At 36.2% G+C, this 22,474-nt stretch overlaps 1 protein-coding gene across 1 annotated transcript in view; it reads right to left on the minus strand.

Annotated features, from left to right (window-relative positions):
• The window catches only part of MALRD1 (MAM and LDL receptor class A domain containing 1), a 682,023-nt gene that overhangs the window by 266,666 nt on the left and 392,883 nt on the right, over positions 1-22,474 (minus strand). Inside the window, exon 29 of the mRNA XM_031652710.1 lies at positions 6,698-6,881. Within this exon, the coding sequence (XP_031508570.1) occupies positions 6,698-6,881 (184 nt within the window). The remainder of the gene's footprint in view (positions 1-6,697; positions 6,882-22,474) is intronic.

Consider the following 22,474-nt stretch of genomic DNA (forward strand, 5'->3'; position numbering starts at 1 on the left):
TCTTTTTCTTCTTTTTCTTTTCTGACATTTACTTTAGAAGAAGCCTGCAAGCGATCTGAATGCAACACTCAGAGCACTCGCCTGTGAGCAGAAATACAGCTTTTCATGTAAACTAAGTGAAGAAGGTAAGTTCTGAAGTTAAAATCTATGGAGTTCTCTTTATAGATTTATTTGTGTGTGAACTTTATATAGAGCAATCACCATTTTGTGATCTCCCAAGTTCAATTTGAATCCAGAGTGATGCTGCACTGAGATCATTATTATCATGCCACTATTTTTCACTCCAGATCAATCACTGTTTAAAGGACACCCAGGAGTCATACATACAGTTTTTAACAGGAAAAAATGAAAGATGGGAAAGTGGCTATGATAAAAAAGAATGCCTTTTTATATTATGTATGAAGACAACACCTAAGACATCTGAAATTATAACAATGCCAGCTTATTTTATTTTACCCTCAAGGTATTTTTTTCTTTTCACAATCAAGATTATTTAGGGGGTGTGAGTGTTTTGCTATGTATGAATGTAGGGAAAGATTGAGTAACTACTGTCAGAAGATTCTGGAAATATTCTCTGTTCCCTAAATTATCTCTTCCTTTTCCTTGAACTGAAAACTGGTCATCATTAAATTGGATTTTCTAGATATTCAGTTGAAAACGCAACATCTTATACCATTATTGGATTCTACCCTGAGGTACTGGGTTTACCAGTGTCTTCGAGCAGTTCACAGAGGGGTCCTGGAAATAGAAAACATGGGGGGAACACACTGGGGAAGGAGACAAATGCCAGGAATTAAGAAAGGGGTACTGAAAAGGGAAACAGAAAAATCCACAAAACTGAACACTCTGGAATGCACACATTTCAGCCCAGCTCTCCGTAGGTGTGTGCAGTGCATTGCACAAAGCTTTCTGCAGACTAGAAAATCGATAATGTTTGCTGAACATGTGAAAATGAAGAAACAAAACAGAATAGGATTCTAAATGTGCTATAAAAAGTGTTGTCCCTAAAACAATTAACAAGTCTTGCAGTGTAGTTCATTTATACTTATTGGCCAATGAATATTCAGATGCTTGCTCTATCTCATGCATTTTTCAAAGTACATTGTATAGAGTTAATAATTTAATCTTCATAGGAACTTTATGAGATAGAAGCATTATTACAATTTTATAGATGAAAAACATAAGGCAAAAGAAGATCATGTCATTTGCCTAAAACCATAGAGCAGATAGCAAACGCGTAAGCTAGGATTCACACCTAGTGGTCTTATTGCTGATCTGGGATCTTTACAGCTGACATAAATGCTACTTAGTATTTATAGTAAGCTCCCTGAATATCAGGTGAATGACTGTGCTTAAGAAATGATTGTACTTTAAGTAACATTCTGAAATTTCAGAAGTCATTTAAATTTAGAACTTTAGAATTACAATGATAGGATATTCCTTTCTTTTCAATATGAATTGTCTTCCTACTTCTCTGTTTTGTGGAATGGTTGCTGCATTTTATAAGATTTCTGTACAAATCATTTTTAAACCAACTTGAATAAAAAGGAGGGACATCAAATTTATAATCTGTCACTTATTTTTATATGAATAAGCTACTTGCTTCCTTATTAACTTGTCCAAAAAGGAGAGAGGCTTCTTAATGTGTTCCTGGACAGACTACAGAATATGCCCATTATTTTGCTTTATTTTTCTTTTTAGAAAAATACATTTGATAATAAGTTGAAGATAGCACCACAATGTATTCAGAATGCAAAGAAATAAAAAAGAATATATCTAGCTTTATGTTGGCTATTTTCTAAATATTATCTAATAAATTGAGTTGTAAGTTTTTGAATAGAAAGTAAGAAAGAAATATGAAACTTAAATAGCTTTCCTATTTGCACGTAGATAACTACCAAATATGTACCATACATATTATGGTACGTATAGTGTGTATGTGTGTCTGTGTGTACGTGTGCATAGACAGTCCTCAATTTACAGTGGTTTGATTTATAATTCTTCAGCTTTACAATGGGTTTATCAGGACGTGACCTCATCATAAATCCATCCGCATTTATAATGGTTTGACTTAAAATTTTTTGACTTCATAATGGGTTTATTGGGTATGGAATACATTTTCAACTTATATGGGTTTATCCATATATAACACCATCATAAGTCTAAGAATATTTGTATATACCATTTTTTATATATATGATTTATATGTATCATATAATTATATACACAGTATGTATAATCTATCTTTCCTCATTTCTACTCACAACCAATTTAAATTTGCTCTCAATGATTCTGAAATTTAAAAACATATGCATAAATTCCAGACTTATATCAGGTAATTGCAGGGAAATCACAGACATTCCTATCACGATCCTGTTGTTTTGTGGATAAGGAACCTGAGGTTCTAAAAGAATATGATTAAATTCATATGAGTAGGGTCAAAATCTGAAAAGAGTATATAAGTCTATAAAATCTATATATATCCATAAAAATATGGTGATTGCTTTTTGACATTTCCTGACTAAAGTTCTTTAATGTTCCTTTATGTTTACATCTCCTGGCTAATGTTCTCCCACACTTTGAAGCGAATCTTTTCTCACCTTCAACTGTCCCTGGACTGTTCAATTTGACTCCACTCCCGGGAGTGTTTTTGTTGGCATCTTCGTTAACTGTTTGGCTTTTTAATGTGGGCTGTTTTTATACAAGGGAATCCTGTTGGATCAATTTTGAGAGTTCAAATTGTTCCAGCCCCACAGGCCTCATCACAGATACCTTGGACCCATTCGGTTCTCCAAGTCAGAAAACCTGTCCACTATTAGTTGCCATTCTCAAACCTCGCTGTGTTTTCCAGTATCTGTTGACTCTTTTGTGATTTTCCTGCCTTCCCCCTTATAGAAATAAATAATACACAAGTCTTGTCACTGTTTGTGGTTTGTCCTATTAGTTTGTATTTTGGATTTTGTAGAGCTGTATTTTCATTTAATTTTGTTGTATATGTTTTTCATGACTTGCTGACTTCGCCAATTAGGTTCTCTGATCGTTTTGTGTGAGGACTTGGGAAAATCCAAAAACTGTTATGGCACTACTATCACCATCTTTCCAGAATTCTTGATCTTTTTTCTTTGAGACAGGGTCTGACTCTGTTACCTAGCCTGGAGTGCAGTGGCATGATCATGGATCACTGAAACCTCCAACTCCTGGGCTCAGCCTGCTGCAACTCTCCTGCCTCAGCCTCCTGAGTAGCTGGGGACTACAGGTGCAAGCCACCATGCCTGGCTTATGTTTTAATTTTCTAATTTTTTTTTGTGGTTTTTGTTTTGTTTTATTTTTTGTTTTCTGACAGAGTCTTGCCCCATCACCCTAGTTGGAATGCAGTGGCACGATCTCGGCTCACTGCAAACTTCTGCCTCCCTGGTTCCAGCAATTCTCATGCCTCAGCCTGCTGAGTAGCTGGGATTACAAGCATGTGCCACCACGCCAGTTCATTTTTCTATTTTTCGTAGAGTTGGAGTTTCATCATGTTGGCCAGGCTGGTCTCGAACTCCTGGTCTTAAATAATCCAGCTGCCTCAGCCTCCCAAGTACCTGGCCTAAAATTTTTATAGAAATGGCAGTTTTGCTGTGTTGCCCAGGTGGGTCATTCCTTTCATTTAAAAAGTTTTATTGATTTATAATTTACATGCCATTAAGTTTAGCCATATGACATTTAATGGTTCTAATATGTTTATGAAGTTGTGCATTGATCACTATAAACAACATTAGAATATTTTTATCACTCCATGAAGAAATCCAGTATCAGTTAGCAGCCATTCCCCTCTCCTCATTCTCTCATACCTAAGTAATGACTCACCTCCTCTCTGTCTCTATACATTTGTCTATTCTGTACATTTCATATAAATGGTAGCATACAATATGTGTGGATTTTTTGTGATTAGAATGTGACAGAAATAAACATTCACTGATTTTTTAAGTTATTTATTTCAAATGCATAACATCAACAACTTCATGATCAATTGTGTGGTGACCTGGTAGTTTACAATTTGAAGTTGGTTTCCTAACACAGGACAATAAAGCACCATTTTAGAATATGGCATGTTAGTAGTAATGATGATCACTGTAATAATAAAATGTAACATTAATTTTGCTATGTACCAAGACTATTCAAAGAACTTGACATATATTAACATATTTAATATTTATGTAAACCATTGATGAAAATACTATTTTCATCTTCTCAATTTTATTGGTGAGGAAATTGACGCAAAGCAAAATGAAGAAACTTACCTGAGCCAGATGACACAGCCAAATGCCATGCCCACATAGTTTGACTCGAGGCTCCTCATTCTTAAACCCTATGATAAAGTGCCTTTCTGACTTTGAAGTGTTTGGCTAAATACCATTCTCATCTTCTAAAGTGGCAACTACAGAAAGCAACTTAGTATAACTTACACTCTAAGCTCCTTCTGATCATCCACATTACACAGCCCTGATATTTCACTGGCATAAAGCTAAAAACTAAGATGATGAAAAAGAATGTCATTGAGTTCCATTCACAGTCTTTCAAACTTTCTCATAATTTTTTCATGTTTTCTATTTTTACTGAAAAACAATTTGAAAATCCTTGTTAATTGTAGCTGGCTGGGCTGTTAAAAACCAGTGGCTACTTTTTCTGAAAATGTATTAAATGTGCAATAGACCATATTCAACTATAACTGACAACATGATGCCTCTTTACTTGATGACAAAGAAAGAACTATAGGCCTAAAAGCAATTGGTCACTAAATATACAATATTAAAGTATAACTTAGCCAAGTATTGGCTTCAATTGAACAAAATTAATTGTAATCATGTAAATTCTCACAGAACTCTATAACAAAAAGGGGAAGAAAGAGTGCAAACTTCTACATGAAACTGGCAAAGCCAGAATAATAACTCTCAGTTTCCTTCTGTCCTGAATCAACCCATCTAGGAATCATTCTGCTTCCCTTGAGAGGAAAGGAATTTCTCTTATTGAATAAAGCTTCTTCCTTTCTAAAATCTCAGAGAAAATTTTGAAGAATTTTTCCTTTTCGAGTGGCCAAAATCATTTCTAGATTGAGTTACTAACCATAATAGAATTTCAACATATTACTTGGAAAGTTACTAGGAGAGAGTTCAAGAAGCATATTCTCATGTCTAAGATTCCCTTTACACGAATATATGTGCAAAACCTCAACTTCTTTCATCAAGACACCCTCTCCCCAGCATCTTCAAGCCCAAATCCTGTCACTTGCATGACACAGATACCTGGAGCTATATGCTCCTTAAATGGTCTGAAACACATAATTTCTGATTTTATGTAACATAAGATAACTGAGTAACAACCACCTTGTCTAGAAACATAGGTTGGAGGAGAGGGATATAAAAGTTAAAAGAATGTATTTCTAAGCAGAATCTTTTGAAACAGAACTGCTCATAAAGAGAGCAGATGCTGTAACACTACGAAAAAACCAAAGTCACATTTTTTGAACTGCCTCAGTGAAATGATATTTTAATATGAGAGCAACAATAAAATTAAATAGCATTCAGGTTTAGCTCTTTTAGTCGCAGAGGCTTGCTGCCAAGTGAATCAGTATAGAAAACCACAGAAGGCATATATTTCCTTGGCAGTGTATCTCACACAGGATTATTTTGGAAACCAAATGGAATAATTCCTCTGGAAGAACTTTGAAAACTGTGAAATTGTACAAATGTATTTATAATTATTTTTGACATTTTCTGGGTAGTTTTGTAAAGAGAATCTAAGTGTAGTTATACTTTTCATTTAGAAACATGATAAATGGAAGTACTTTTTTCAAGTTACTGTTCACAGGCTGGAGTAGCATCTTTAAATCTCCCAAGTACAGCTCTCAGCTCAATTTCTGCTTGAATTTTGCCTGATTGAATTTATTTCTTATAGAAGCACTAACTACCAGATTTCTAACCCGTTTTTATTGGTTCATTTATAATTAGTTTAAATTAGGTAAATACATGTAAATATTAGGCTCACATTTAAAATTATGTTAAAAACAAATGCAGAAGGGAAAAATTATTCTTGTTAGAAAGTGGATAGTATGGAAGGAAGTGGGGAGTCACTCATGCAATTGAATGATGAAGAAGATATTGCTATGGTCTGACTGTTTATTCTCCTCCCTTCATTCATATGTGGAAATCCTAAACCCAAAGGTGACAGTGTCTAGAGATGGGGTCTTCAGGAAGATGACTATGTCATGGGGGCAGAGTCCTCATGAATGGGATTAGTGCCTTTATAACATAGGCCCAAGGGAGCTCATTTTATAAGGGCTCCACTTGGACTCCACCAAGTGAAGACACAGCAAGAAGGTGCCATCTATTAACCAAGAAATGAGGCTTCACCACATACCAAATCTGCCTGTCTTGATCTTGGCCTTCCCAGCCTCCAGAACCACAAGGAAAAAAATTCTGTTGTTTATATGCTACCCAGCTTATGGCATTTTGTAATAGCAGCCCAAACAGACTAAGACAGGTATTATCTCTTAACACAGAGTTTTAAGTTCACAATTATAAAATTATACCTTTCAATTGATTTTTGTATGTGTACAAAATACAAAACAGTAAAGCATTTTAAACATGTGCAACAAAGATAAAATGGTTAAGATTATAAATGTGCTTCAAAATGGAAGTGCTTTCTGGAAACTTACCAGTTGTGCAGTTTTTAAATTCAATATCATCAATTGCAGCTCCTCCTCCCAGATCTCTTGTTCTGATACCTTGAAATATGACTTCAAAATTCCTTAACTTTCCTAGCAGGATGTCAGCCTTTTGCCAATGATTACCAGGGTTCTGCTTACTTTCTTGCCATACTTTTGATAGTCCTTTCTCTGTCTGAAAGTAAAGAAGTTTGTATGAGGGAAATAATCAAACATGAAAGAAGATGACACAGTGTGGGGCAAAACCCAGTTATTTAGCTCAGAAGCATCTGACCAATAAAAACTGAAATAACAAAGAAGCACTGAATCTGTGAAAGCTGATCTTACGAATTGAGTCATTCTTGTCAAACCCAAGTCAAACAGAGTCAAGAGGTCAGGGGTCGTGGAAAGCACTCAGGGCATGTAACACTGCTCCAAAAATAAAATTCTCTGCAAACCTGGCTCCTGAAACTGACAGTTGTAACCTGAAATTAGTTGTATCTGACAGATACTGAAAGAATCTGCTGAGACTCTAAAACTAGTTTTACCCATCATGCACCAGTTAGAGCTTGCCAGCTCTGCATAACTTTACCAGTGCCAATGAACTTTCTTTCACAACAATATGGAACATTTCTCTCTCTTTTTTTTTTTTTCCTAAAAAACTTTTATTTTAGGTTCAGGGGTACGTGTGCATGTTTGTTATACCGGCAAACTCGTGTCATGGAGGTTGGACATACAGATTATTTTGTTGATCAAGTACTAATCATAGTACCAAATAGTTATTTTTACATTACTCCTTTACAAAACCTCCAATCTTCTCTTTGTTCTTCAGATATACTGAAGACCACCTTGTCTGTGTATATGCCCCAAATTGCAATTCTTGCTTCCCTCAAAAAATTTTTTTAGATATTTTAATCTATATTTTATTTGACTTTAACATATCTCTGATAATAACTAAGACATAGTTTATCTCATCCAAACAGAGGCATATTAATCTACTAAAGTACTTCCCAAAAGAAAAACTAGCAGAATTAGCAATACATTTATTCTGGAACTTTTAGAGACACCATTATTATAAATTGCTCTACTCGGATCATGAGGTCAAGAAATTGAGACCATCCTGGCCAACATGGTGAAACCCCATCTCTACTAAAAATACAACATTAGCAGTGTGTGGTGGTGTGCGCCAGTAGTCCCAGCTACTTAGGAGGTTGAAGCAGGAGAATCGCTTGAACCTGGGAGGCAGAGGTTGCAGTGAGCTGAGATCGCACCACTGCACTCCAGCCTGGCAACAGAGTGAGACTCTGTCTCAAAAAATAAACAAAATAAAATAAAATAAAATAAAATAAATTGCCCTACTCAGTAAAATCTACCTTTCCTTGCATTTACATGAAATTATGGATATTTGATAAAATCTGAACAGTTTACTGAGGCCCTGGGTTTACAGTTTCAGACGTCACTAGCTATCCAAACTTCTATTCATATTGTTTAATTATTCAAGTTGTACCTTCTTCAGAAAGCTTAATTCACTGACACAGGAAAAGAGAAAAGGAGAAATATGTTGGAGAAATCACTTATCCCTGATGGATGTAATAAAGGATTTATGAAGTGAATTGAGAGTGGAGGAAAAGTGATAATTTTAACAGCAATAAGATTTCAAAAATTATATTACATATTATTTTGATTTTCATAAATTCTGTTATAATGTAATTATTATATAAGTAACAACTATAATTGTTTTCACATAAATTTTTTTAATTGAAAAGAACAAATTTATTTTCTAAAAATCTTACATAAACATCAATATCTGAGGTTGATTAACTAGTAATACAATATTCTAATATGTGAACTGACCCAGTATAATGTAACATGACATAAAATGACATATAAGCCCAATGACCAAACAAAAATGACAACTTCACTAAAACAGCATATTAACCAGTTGAGCACAGGGCAAGGCTTAGATTGTATACACTCTTCTTTGGTATTCTAGGTCTAGCCCTTTCTGGGAACTAGATGATTTAACAAATCATAATGATGGATATTTGGCAAAGAAAAAAATATACATATATACACAGTATTCCGTTTATGGTTAGTTCCCAATTAATATTCCTTGGTCCTGGGTCACAGCATTTTCATGATGATTCACAAGAAAAACTTTGTCTCTGAAGCTTGTAATCAAAACAGTAGACTAGAGGAGAAGATTTAGGGAAATGGCATACAGAAGTGAAGGAAAATGTTCCAATAGATTTATAGCATAGAGGTATGAAATGTGTAATTTACAGATAATCTAAAAAATAAAAGCTAAAGAGGAAAAAACGAAAAGGAATGTCTGAAGAGGGTATACCAAGGAGCTAGACATTCATAACTTCATGTTTTCAGGGAACTAATGCTAATAAATATGTCTGATGCCTTGTTCTGCTGAGGTAGACGAAGATGTTTGATCAAGTGGTTCTTCCTTTGCATGGTTACAGAAAGCACAACTATGCATCAGTTAATCTAAAATTAACTTTGCAAAACAACTAACAGTTTATAGATAGATCATTAACATCCTTAACAAAACAACTACAAATCTGACACCTACAGATTCATGTAACTTCTGTACTGAAAAGGGTAGAAAATTCACATCAAATTAATGGAATTTCATATCTTTTTGATGACTAAAGAAGATAAATCCTTCTCAAGGTTAGTCTTTGACTCTCAGTGATGTCTTAGTGATTTGAAATCAAAGGGATGGTTAGTTAAATTAAAAATTAAAGGAAAGGGTGGTCTGTCTGACTTCTAGCAATATTAGAGGTTGGATATTGATAAAAGCCTGTCTTGATTTACAGACTTAATTCACTTTACTAACTTTTCCTTTTTATCTGCCTATGCAGTTTATAAAGCCACTCATTAGCTATGCCAAATCCCCAAAGAATTTTCAACAAATACCATCAAAGAAGAGCATATGATCACACTAATCAAAAAAGGTGAATCATTCCTTAAATCTTACAACTGCTCTTCTAGTAAAAACAAAGAGACAAATAATGTATTCACTGTCATTTTATGTGTTAGAAAAAAAATGAGGGTAAATTATTTTGCAAACCAACCATGGATCAACCTAATGATGATGTATTACAAGACATCATTCTAATACATTAGCTGTTGTTTCATAACATAAAATGTTATCCCTATAATTAACAAAAATATTCATCCTAATGTGCAATGGAGATTTATTTCCTTATCCATTCATTCATTCATTCATTCCTTTATTCAGCAAACTTTCTATGCTCACACAGTGCCAGGTACTAAGTTAGATGCCAGGCACAAAAACGTGAAAAGATAGGGAGCCTATCTTGGAGATGTAATAATTTAACACAGGAAAAAGAGTCATTAAAAAAAAAAACTACTATAAAAGCGCTCGCGCTTGCACGTGCTCTCTCTCTCTCTCTCTCTCTCTCTCTCTCAATCTGTGTCTGTATTACTAACAGACAAACTTTTTAAACAGTGATTATGTAGTCAGTTCCCAAATTTTATTCCACGTATGTCGGTACTTCACCTATTTACTTAATATCCTGATTTAAATTCGTTTTAAATTGTGAAAGTGAAAAATCTCTCACTCCCAACTCCTAACTTTGCCTCTGCCAAAGGACTTCTCTCTTGCATTTATATAGATTTTAATCTCAATACCCAGAGGAAATAAGCCTATGAAAAGTGATTAACCACATTAATAATAAAAAATAGACATTAATACAAAAATAGTTAGAGATATTGAAGAAATACTTTCTTCTTCTAATTTAACCTTTTTCCAAATTTTGAATTGATTCCTCACACGTATGCACATGGACATTTATCTCAGATATTGCATATTTATTTTATAGTGTGTTTGTCTTCATACTTTACACCAGTCTTTCTTTCTTGGGCTGTGCAAAGTAAGGCAATAAGAAACACTAAAAAGATCGAACCATTTCAAATTTTACAAACATATTAATAGACAGATCTACTTGGAAGTTCCATTTCATATGTTTGAAGGGAATATACAAATTTTTCCCAAATAACTAGCCATTTTTTCTAAACCATTTAAATAATACCTCTCTTTTTTTTCCAACTGACATCTTTATCATACTTTGAATCTGTTTCTAGAGTTTTCACTATTTAATAAAGGTAAATAAATACAAGAATTTTTTCCTGCATTTCCAACTGAGGTACCAGGTTGATCTCACTGGGGCTTGTTGGACAGTGAGTGCGGCCCACAGAGTGTGAGCCAAAGCAGGGTGGGGCATCGCCTCACCCAGGAAGTGCAAGGGTTTGGGGAATTCCCTTTCCTAGCCAAATTGGGACACTCCCACCCTAATCCACGCATTTCCAACAGTCTCAGCAAACGGCACACCAGGAGATTATATCCTGTGCCTGGCTCGGAGGATCCTATGCCCATGGAGCCTCGCTCACTGCTACCACAGCAGTCTGAGATCAACTATAAGGCAGCAGCGAGGCTGGGGGAGGGGCGCCTGCCACTGCTGAAGCTTGAGTAGGTAAACAAAATGGCTGGGAAGCTGGAACTGGGTGGGGCCCACTGCAGCTCAAGGAGGCCTGCCTGCTTCTGTAGACTCCACCTCTTGGGGCAGGGCATAGCTGAACAAAAGGCAGGAGAAACTTCTGCAGACCTAAACGTCCCTGTCTGACAGCTTTGAAGAGAGTAGTGATTCTCCCAGCATAGAATTTGAGATCTGAGAACAGACAGACTGCCTCCTCAAGTGGGTCCCCGACCCCTGAGTAGCCTAACAGAGAGACACCTCCCAGTAGGGGCTGACTGACACCTCATACAGCTGGGTGCCCTTCTGAGATGAAGCTTCCAGAGGAAGGATCAGGCAGCAATATTTGCTGTTCTGCAGCCTCTGCTGGTGGTAACCAGGCAAACAGGGTCTGGAGTGGACTTCCAGGAAACTCCAACAGATCTGCAGCTGAAGGTGCTGACTGTTAGAAGGAAAACTAACAAACAGAAAGGACATCCACGCCAAAACCCCATCTGTACATCACCATCATCAAAGACCAAAGGTAGATAAAAGCACAAAGATGGGGAGAAACCAGAGCAGAAAAGCTGAAATTTCTAAAAATCAGAACACCTCTTCTCCTCCAAAGGAATGCAGCTCCTTGCCAGCAATGGAACAAAGCTAGATGGAGAATGACTTTGACAAGTTGACAGAAGTAGGCTTCAGATGATTGGTAATAACAAACTTCTCCGAGCTAAAAGAGGATGTTCAAACGCATCTCAAAGAAGCTAAAAACCTTGAAAAAAAGATGAGACAAATGGCTAACTACAATAAACAGCCTAGAGAAGACCTTAAATAACCTGATGGAACAGAAAACCATGGCACGAGAGCTACGTGATGCATGCAAAAGCTTCAGTAGCTGATTTGATCAAGTGGAAGAAAGGGTATCGGTGATTGAAGATCAAATGAATAAAATGAAGTGAGAAGAGAAGTTTAGAGAAAAAAGAGTAAAAGAAATGAACAAAGCCTCCAAGAAACATGGGACTATGTGAAAAGACCAAATCTACTTTGATTGGTGTATCTGAAAGTGACAGGGAGAATGGAACCAAGTTGGAAAACACTTCAGGATATTATCCAGGAGAATTTCACCAATCTAGCAAGGCAGGCCAACATTCAAATTCAAGAAATACAGAGAATGCCACAAAGATACTCCTCAAGAAGAGCAACTCCAAGACACGTAATTGTCAGATTCACCAAAGTTGAAATGAAGGAAAAAAATATTAAGGACAGTCAGAGAAAAAATTCGGGTTACCCACAAAGGGAAGCCCACCAGACTAACAGTGGATCTCTCGGCAGAAACTCTACAAGCCAGAAGAGAGTGGGGGCCAATATTCAACATTCTTAAAGAAAAGAATTTTCAATCCAGAATTTCAAATCCAGCCAAACTAAGCTGCATAAGTGAAGGAGAAATAAAATCCTTTACAGACAAGCAAATACTGAGAGATTTTGTCACCACCAGACCTGCCTTACAAGAGACCCTGAAGGAAGCACTAAACATGGAAAGGAACAACCAGTACCAGCCACTGCAAAAACATGCCAAATTGTAAAGACCATCGAGGCTAGGAAGAAACTGCATCAACTAACGAGCAAAATAACCAGCTAACATCATAATGACAGGATCAAATTCACACATAACAATATTAACCTTAAGTGTAAATGGGCTAAATGGTCCAATTAAAAGACACAGACTGAAAAGTTGGATAAAGAGTCAAGACCCATCAGTGTGCTGTATTCGGGAGACCCATCTCACATGCAGAGACACACACAGGCTCAAAATAAAGGGATGGAGGAACATCTACCAAGCAAATGGAAAACAAAAAAAGCAGTGGTTGCAATCCTAGTCTCTGATAAAACAGACTTTAAACCAACAAAGATCAAAAGAGACAAAGAAGGCTATTACATAATGGTAAAGGGATCAATAAAACAAGAAGAGCTAACTATCCTAAATATACATGCACCCAATACAGGAGCACCCAGATTCATAAAACAAGTCCCTAGAGACCTACAAAGAAACTTAGACTACCACAAAGTAATAATGGGAGACTTTAACATCCCACTGTTCAACATTAGACAGATCAACAAGGCAGAAAGTTAACAAAGATATTCAAGAACTGAACTCAACTCTGCACCAAGCAGACCTAATAGACATCAACAGAACTCTCCACTGCAAATCAACAGAATAGATACTCTTATCAGCACCACATCACACTTATTCCAAAATTGACCACATAGTTGGAAGTAAAGCACTCCTCAGCAAATGTAAAAGAACAGAAATTATGACAATTGTCTCTCAAACCACAGTGCAATCAAATTAGAACTCAGGATTAAGAAACTCACTCAAAACTGTCAAACTACATGGAAACTGAAAAACCTGCTCCTAAATGACTACTGGGTACACAACATGAAGGCAGAAATAAAGATGTTCTTTGAAACCAATGAGAACAAAGATACAACATACCAGAACCTCTGGGACACATTTAAAGCAGTGTGTAGGGAGAAATTTATAGCACTAAATGCCCGCAACAGAAAGCAGAAAAGATCTAAAATTGACACCCTAACATCACAATTAAAAGAACTAGAGAAGCAAGAGCAAACACATTCAAAAGCTGGCAGAAGGCAAGAAATAACTAAGATCAGAGCAGAACTGAAGGAGATAGAGACACAAAAAACCCTCCAAAAAAATCAATGAATCCAGACGCTGGTTTTCTGAAAAGATCAACAAAATTGATAGACCGCTAGCAAGACTAATAAAGAAGAAAAGAGAGAAGAATCAAATAGACACAATAAAAAATGACAAAAGGGATATCACCAGTGATTCCACAAAATACAAACTACCATCAGGTGATACTATGAACACCTCTACACAAACTCGAAAACCTAGAAGAAATGGATAAATTCCTGGACACATACACTCTCCCAAGACTCAACCAGGAAGAAGTTGAATCCCTGAATAGACCAATAACAGGGTCTGAAATTGAGGCAATAATTAATAGCCTACCAACCAAAAGAAGTCCAGGACCAGAAGGATTCACAGCCGAATTCTACTAGAGGTAAAAACAGGAGCTGGTACTATTCCATCTGAAACTATTCCAATCAACAGAAAAAGAGGGAATCCTCCCTAACTCATTTTATGAGGCCAGCATCATCCTGATACCAAAGCGTGGTGGAGACACAAGAAGAAGAGAATTTTAGACCAATATCTCTGATGAACATCAATGCAAAAATCCTCAATAAAATACTGGCTAACCAAATCCAGCAGTACATCAAAAAGCTTATCCAACACAATCAAGTTGGCTTCATCCCTGGGATGCAAGGCTGGTTCAACATACGCAAATCAACAAACGTAATCCATCGTATAAACAGAACCAAAGAAGAAAACCACATGATTATCCCAATAGATGCACAAAAGGCCTTCAAAAAAATTCAACAGCCCTACATGCTAAAAACTCTCAATAAACTAGGTACTGATGGGATGTATCTCAAAATAATAAGAGCTATTTATGACAAACCCACAGCTAATATCATACCGAATGGGCAAAAACTAGAAGCATTCCCTTTGAAAACTGGCACAACACAGGGATGCCCTCTCTCACTACTCAGATTCAACACAGTGTTGGAAGTTCTGGCCAGGGCAATCAGGCAGGAGTAAGAAATAAATGGTATTCAATTAGGAAGAGAGGAAGTCAAATTGTCCCTCTTTGCAGAGAACATGACTGTATATTTAGAAAACCCCATCATCTCAGCCCCAAATCTCCTTAAGCTGATAAAGCAACTTCAGCAAAGTCTCAGGATACAAATCAATGTGCAGAAATCACAAGCATTCTTATACACCAATAACAGACAAACAGAGAGCCAAATCATGAATGAACTCCCATTCACAACTGCTTCTAAGAGAGTTAAAATATCTAAGAATCCAACTTGTAAGGGATGTGAAGAACCTCTTCAAGGAGAACTACAAACCACTGCTCAGTGAAATAAAAGAGGACACAAACAAATGGAAGAACATTCCATGCTCATGGATAGGAAGAATCAATATCGTAAATATGGCCATACTGTGCAAGTTAATTTATAGATTCAATGCCATTTCCATCAAGCTATCAATGACTTTCTTCACAGAATTGGAAAAAAGTATTTTAAAGTTCATATGGAACAAAAAAATAGCCCCGATTGCCAAGACAATCCTAAGCCAAAAGATCAAAGCTGGAGGCATCACACTACCTGACTATAAACTATACTACAAGGCTACAGTAACTAAAACAGCATGGTACGGGTTCCAAAACAGAGATACAGACCAATGGAACAGAACAGAGTCCTCAGAAATAACACCACCCATCTACAATCATCTGATCTTTGACAAACCTGACAAAAACAAGAAATGGGGAAAGGATTCCCTATTTAATAAATGGCGCTGGGAAAACTGGCTAACCATATGTAGAAAGCCAAAACTGGATCCCTTCCTTACACCTTATACAGAAATTAATTCAAGGAGGATTAAAGACTTAAATATTAGAACTAAAACCATAAAAACCCTAGAAGAAAACCTAGGCAATACCATTCAGGACACAGGCATGGGCAAGAACTTCATGACTAAGACACCAAAAGCAATGGCAACAAAAACCAAAATTGACAAATGGGACCTAATTAAACTAAAGAGCTTCTGCATAGCAAAAGAAACTACCATCAGAGTAAACAGGCAACCTACTGAATGGGAAAAAATTTTTATGATCTTCCCATCTGACAAAGGGCTAATATCTAGAATCTACAAAGAACTTAAACAAACATACAAGAAAAAAATCAAACAACCCCATCAAAAAGTAGGCAAAGGATATGAACAGATATTTCTCAAAAGATGACATTTATGCAGCCAACAGACACATGAAAAAATGCTCATCATCACTAGCCATCAGAGAAATGCAAATCAAAATCACAATGAGATACCATCTCACACCAGCTAGAATGGCAATCATTAAAAAGTCAGGAAACAACAGGTGTTGGAGAGGATGTGGAGAAAAAGGAACACTTTTATACTGTTGGTGGGACTGTAAACTAGTTCAACCACTGTGGAAGACAGTATGGTGATTCCTCAAGGATCTAGAACTAGAAATAGCATTTGACCCAGCCATCCCATTACTGGGTATACACCCAAAGGATTATAAATCATGCTGCTACAAAGACACATGCACATGTATATTTACTGTGGCACTATTCACAACGGCAAAGACTTGGAACCAACCCAAATGTCCATCAGTGATAGACTGGATTAAGAAAATGTGGCACATATACACTATGGAATACTATGCAGCCATAAAAAGGATGATTTCATGTCCTTTGTATTGACATGGATGCAGCTGGAAACTATCATTCTGAACAAACCATCACAGGGACAGAAAACCAAACACAGCATGTTCTCACTCACAGGTGGGAACTGAACAATGAGAACACTTGGATGCAGGGTGGGGAACACCACACACTGGGGCCTGTTGTGGAGTGGGGGAAGGGGAGGGATAGTATTAGGAGAAATATCTAATATAAATGACGAGTTAACGGGTGCAGCACACCAACATGACACATGTATATATATGTAACAAACTTGCATGTTGTGCACAGGTACCCTAGAACTTAAAGTATAACAATTTAAAAAAGAATGGGTTTTAAGCATTAGATAAAAACCTTCATAAGAACAAAAATAAAATGTAAAATTTGAAAAAATATGATACAGAATAGCAATAAGCCTTACCATAATAAAAATAGAAATATAAATAGACTACGGACTAAAAACGAGTATTAAAAAAAACTCTCCCCAAAGTCAATGCAAAAATGACAGAAAAACAGAAAAATGTGAAAGAGATCTTTTTAAACAATTTACAGGAAACAACAGCTCAACAAGCATAAAAGGAGATGCTCAGACTTGTTGGCAATCAGGCAGTGGTAGGATGGACACCTAAAGTGTGATGAGTACGCCCCAGGAATTGCTTTGCATCAGTGAGAAGCAATTGACTGGATGTATACATCAAAGCCAAGATGGATCTTTAAGACATAGAATGAAAGGGAAAATGTAATAAACAAAATGTAAATTTTGACACACTCGAAGTAATAGCACACATATTATAAAATGTATACAACCAAAGAATATACATTAGAAAGGTTGCCTATGGAGTAAAAGGGAAATGGAGTGGGGAAGGGGGAAAAATGGTAAAAGAAAATACATAAAATACAAAATGAAAAATACGAAACATTCAAAACAACAGTACACATATTATATATTTATTACTTACCATCTATATATACACACTAAATACATTAAAATAAAGGAAGAAAACTATTTTATATATTTAGCTAATTAGTATAGTTATATAGCTAATGTACTGCACTCTAAATACTTTGACTTTTAATTATACTGTCTTGTGCATGACTTTTATTTATTCCTTGCTAATATCTATCCCCTCCCTCCTTTTTTTTGAGACAGGGTCTTGTTTTGTTTCCCAGCCTGGAGTGCAGTGGTGTGACTCTGGCTCACTACAGGCTCTGACCTTGCAGGCACAAGTGATCCTCCAGCCTCTGTCTCCCACCCTCAGGACTGTAGGGATGCACCACCACAATCGGCGAATATTTTTTAAATTTATTTTTTGAGGAGACCGGGTCTTACTATGTTGCCCAGCCTGGTCTTAAACTCCTCAGCTCAAGCCCTCCTCCTGCTTTGGCCTCCCAAAGTGCTGGGATTGCAGGAATGAGCCACCATGTCCAGCTTCTTCTCTCTTTTAACTTTATTTGTACATTGCCTTAATCTTTCAGAACAATATTTAACAGTGAACATAATAGTGGCTGTTTTATGTAACTTTTAAATTAAATTTTAATTAATTAAAATTCTAATTTTTAAAAACAATTACAAACTTAAATTCAACAGATGGGTAGTTTTCAAGTATAATCTGTGAGAATTTTGAGGAAATTAGCATTTTGTAAACATATCCATGACCTCATCATGCTCCTAGTTCCTTGATGGAGACACATAACCATGACAGTAAACAGCCAGTGGATTCAAGAAAAAGCATCGGTTGCCCGTGAATCTTGGATGAACGGTAACCATGCTACAGGCATTGAGTTCAGAAGAGCCTGGGATAGGTCCTGTGGAAAGTGTTTTTACTGAACATTATTCATGCTGCAATCAACAAAGAAGGCTTGTCTGTCTGAGCTGTGGGGTCTGCTGGGCACAAGAAAAAAAGTCACTTACCACTCAAGAGAACCCAATAGCTTGTATGAACACTAAAGTAAACCACCAAAAGCACATCAAGTCTATTTCACACTCACTGAAATGGCTACTATAAAAGAAAATAACACGTGTCGGTAAAGAGGCGAAAAAATTGGAACCCTTGTGCACGTTGCTAAGAATATAAAATAGTACAGTCACTGTAGAAAACAGTATGGAGGTTCTATAGAAAACTAAAAATGGAATTACTATGTGATCCATCAATTATGCTTCTGGGCAAGTAATTGAAAGCAGAGACTTGAAGAGATATATTTGTAAACCCATGTTAATAACAACATTATTTGCAATAGCAAAATGTGGAAGCAATCTACTTGTGCATCCATGAATGAATCGATTATGGTGTATATAATCCATTATGTAACGTGGTATGTACATAAAATGGAATATTATTCAGCCTTAAAAAGAAAACCAATTCTGACACATGCTACAACATGTGTGTACTTTGAGGACATTTTTATATTTGAGGACATATTTATATTTCTTTTTTTTTTTTTTTTTTTTTTTTTTTTGAGACTGAGTCTGGCTCTGTCGCCCAGGCTGGAGTGCAGTGGCCGGATCTCAGCTCACTGCAAGCTCCGCCTCCCGGGTTTACGCCATTCTCCTGCCTCAGCCTCCGGAGTAGCTGGGACCACAGGCGCCCGCCACCTCGCCCGGCTAGTTTTTTGTATTTTTTAGTAGAGACGGGGTTTCACCGTGTTAGCCAGGATGGTCTCGATCTCCTGACCTTGTGATCCGCCCGTCTCAGCCTCCCAAAGTGCTGGGATTACAGGCTTGAGCCACCGCGCCCGGCCATATTTATATTTCTATTATGCAGTGCACAGTAATGACAAAAGGACAAATACTCCATGATTCCACTTATATAAGACACCCAGAGTAAAAAAAGAAACATAGAGACAGAAAGTGAAATGGTGGTTTCCAAGGGTTGGGGGAGGGAAGAAAGAAAAGTTAACAGTGTAACGGGTACAGAATTTCAGTTTTGCAAGATGAAAGGAGCTCTTGAATAGATGGTGGTGAGGGTTGCACAACAATGTGAGTGCACTGCAAGCTACTAAAATGTACCACTTAAATGATGGATAAGACAGTAAATTTCATGTTCTATATATTTTACCACAATTTAAAATAAAAAAAAATCTAAAAGTCACATCAGGGACTTCTATCAAGGCATATTTAATAGCAGAGAAAGACATGTTTTCAAAAAAGAAACTACCAGAAATTGTAAGGAAGGACTTGGAATGGGGCAATTTGAGGATGTAAAGAATTTGGTCTATTAAGACAAAATTATTTCAGGAAAAAAAGCTTAAATCAATAATAGAATTGAAATTTCTAGAAGCCAAATATGTGATCTGAAATAACTGAAGTAATCTCAAAATACAGCGTGTATCACTGTAATGACGGGCCTCTAGGCTCTGAAGGTAGACTGCCAGGTCTAAAATTAAGCTCAGCACTTATCAGTAGCTAGCATTAGCATATAACATTAGTTGTTGATATTATATTCAAACAATATTTATTATTAATACTATTAATAAGCAAAATGCAAAAAAGTGAATATTGTGAGTGAAAAGACAAGCAATGTGAATGGATTCAGGAAATCTAGATCCAAATGTGAGTTCCAGAAAGAGAGAAATAGATTGAGGAGAAACAATAACAAAAAAAAAAATAAAATAAAAGATAATTTCTGGGCTGAAGAACAGTTCAAAATGTTAAGATTGAAACACATCCTGGTGACATTTCTAAACTCCAAATTTAAGAGAAAATGTCACGAGCTTCCAGAAATTGGAAGTAATTTACTTACAAGGAAAGAAAATCATATTGGTATCAGGGCCCTCTCAACTGAAACATTAAATATACAAAGCAGTGGAACAAACAAACAAAAACAAAGAAAATGTAAATAAATAAAAAGAAGAAACAAAATAAAACAAAGAACAAAGAAACAAAACAAGTGATCTTAGGACCAATACCCAAGTCATCATATCATTTATCTGTTAACTACAAAGATTTAAGTTCCATATTGTGGCCTTGTCCTTTTGAGGTGTTTGTCATTTTCTTCTGCTACAGAATCCTGTCTACAAAAAAAGGTCACATTTGTTTTGTTAATATTCGTTGCACTTTCAGTGTTTGAAGAGTCATTATATTCCCCCTCAAATACTCCTCTAAATGCAATTGTCATAATATTCTAGAAAACCCGAAAGTATAGAGATGATAAAGCTATCAGTGACTGTCAGTGGTCCAGGAGTATAGGAAGATAATTGAATAGGTGAGGAACAGGGGATTTCTTTAGAGCAGTGACACTTTTCTGTATAATACTGTAATGGTAAGCTCAAGATACTAAGCATTTTTCAAAACTCATTCATACAACTTAACAGCATGTTATGCCATTAAAAGTAAGCCATTTAGAAAGATCATTTAAGAGTCTGAAGTATGCCAGGAAGAAATGCAGAATCTGACCAATCAATGCAAATGTATTACAAATGTATGAAACAACCTCATAGAGGGATGAGTGGAAATAAGTTATTGACCTAAGAAAATGTGAAAATGAGTTGGAGTCCTTAAAACCAAAGTGAAAAGGAACTGCATGTAAGCACTGTACTCTGGTTACTAAAGCTGTTTCCTACAGGGGTATAGGTCTACAATTCTGAAAGCACTATCCACGTCTACAAAAATTAAATGATTAATTAAATGGTTAGGGGATGGAACCATTTTAATGGAATGTTATATAGAAACCAGGTTTCTCGCTGTTGGAGTGAAAGATTACATTTAAGCTAATGGAGAAGACTGGAATGATCCATGTGGTAACAGACTGTAGTTGGAAATAATACAAACTTGTATTTAGATTTAGATAAAGATGATTGCATATACAAATATTTATAGATATGTGTATATTCACGGATCTGTACATAGACTCAGGTCTCTTAGCTCTGTCAGCTGAGAGGCTCTCCAAGCAACACAGTGCTCAGTTGTCATTTCTAATATTATTCTCCAATAAAAGAACCAGTGATCCTTAGAGAAAAGACTGATTCTAGGACTTGGTCTTGCAATCTACAAGAGCCTAGGACATCTTGTAGGGCTGAAAAGTCAGAAAGTGCTTAAATAAATAAATTCCCACAATAATGGGGATACAACAGGTGACACAGGTGCTGAGAGTTCCCAGTGCCCAAACTGGAACAACTTGAGCAACAAAACAAAAAGAGTGCTATTGAATTATAACCCACATTACAAGATAAGTATCAATGAGCCCACACTAATATTAAAAAAACGGTTGAATAAAGAAATAAATGGGAGAATAGATAAACATCCCATGCTAAAGAATTCTAAATGATTTACATAGATCCTCCACCCTTACGGAGGTGGACCATGATTTCTCACTCCATCACCGTGGGCTGCGCACAGTGGATTTCTTCTGAAACGCACAAAAAGGGCGTAAGGGACAGCAACTTTCCAGGGATATGGGAAGGAACTTGACAACTTTATCAAGTCTGGTGATCAAAGTTACTATCAACCATGACCTTGCATTTTGATACTACGGACTCTTGACACAATGTGATAACGATGGGACCTCTGTGGTCTTATTCTCCAACATATTACCCCAATCCATTCATTTTTTAAAAAGCATCAGATTAAATACCAGTTAATGGACATTCTAAAAAATACCTGATCAGTATGCCTTAAAACTGTCATGATCACCAAAAACAAGAAAAAAAATGGGAAACTGTCATAACCAAGAGGAGGCTAGGAAGACCTGAGTACTACAACAGAAAATGACATTAGTCAAAAACCAAGGTAATCTGCATAAGGTATGGACTCAGTTACTAATAGCGGACATTATTGGTTCATTAATTGTGACAAATGTACCATTCTAATGTAAGATGTTAATACCAGGGGAAAATGAATGTGAAGTACTATCTTTGCAAGAATTACTTAAATCTAAAACTTTTCTAAAATAAGGCAGTTAATTAAATAAATTTTAAAAAGCTGCTCTATATATAATATAGGATATTA

The sequence above is a fragment of the Papio anubis genome, chromosome 11 (assembly GCF_008728515.1).
Source record: "Papio anubis isolate 15944 chromosome 11, Panubis1.0, whole genome shotgun sequence".
Taxonomy (NCBI): domain Eukaryota; kingdom Metazoa; phylum Chordata; class Mammalia; order Primates; family Cercopithecidae; genus Papio; species Papio anubis.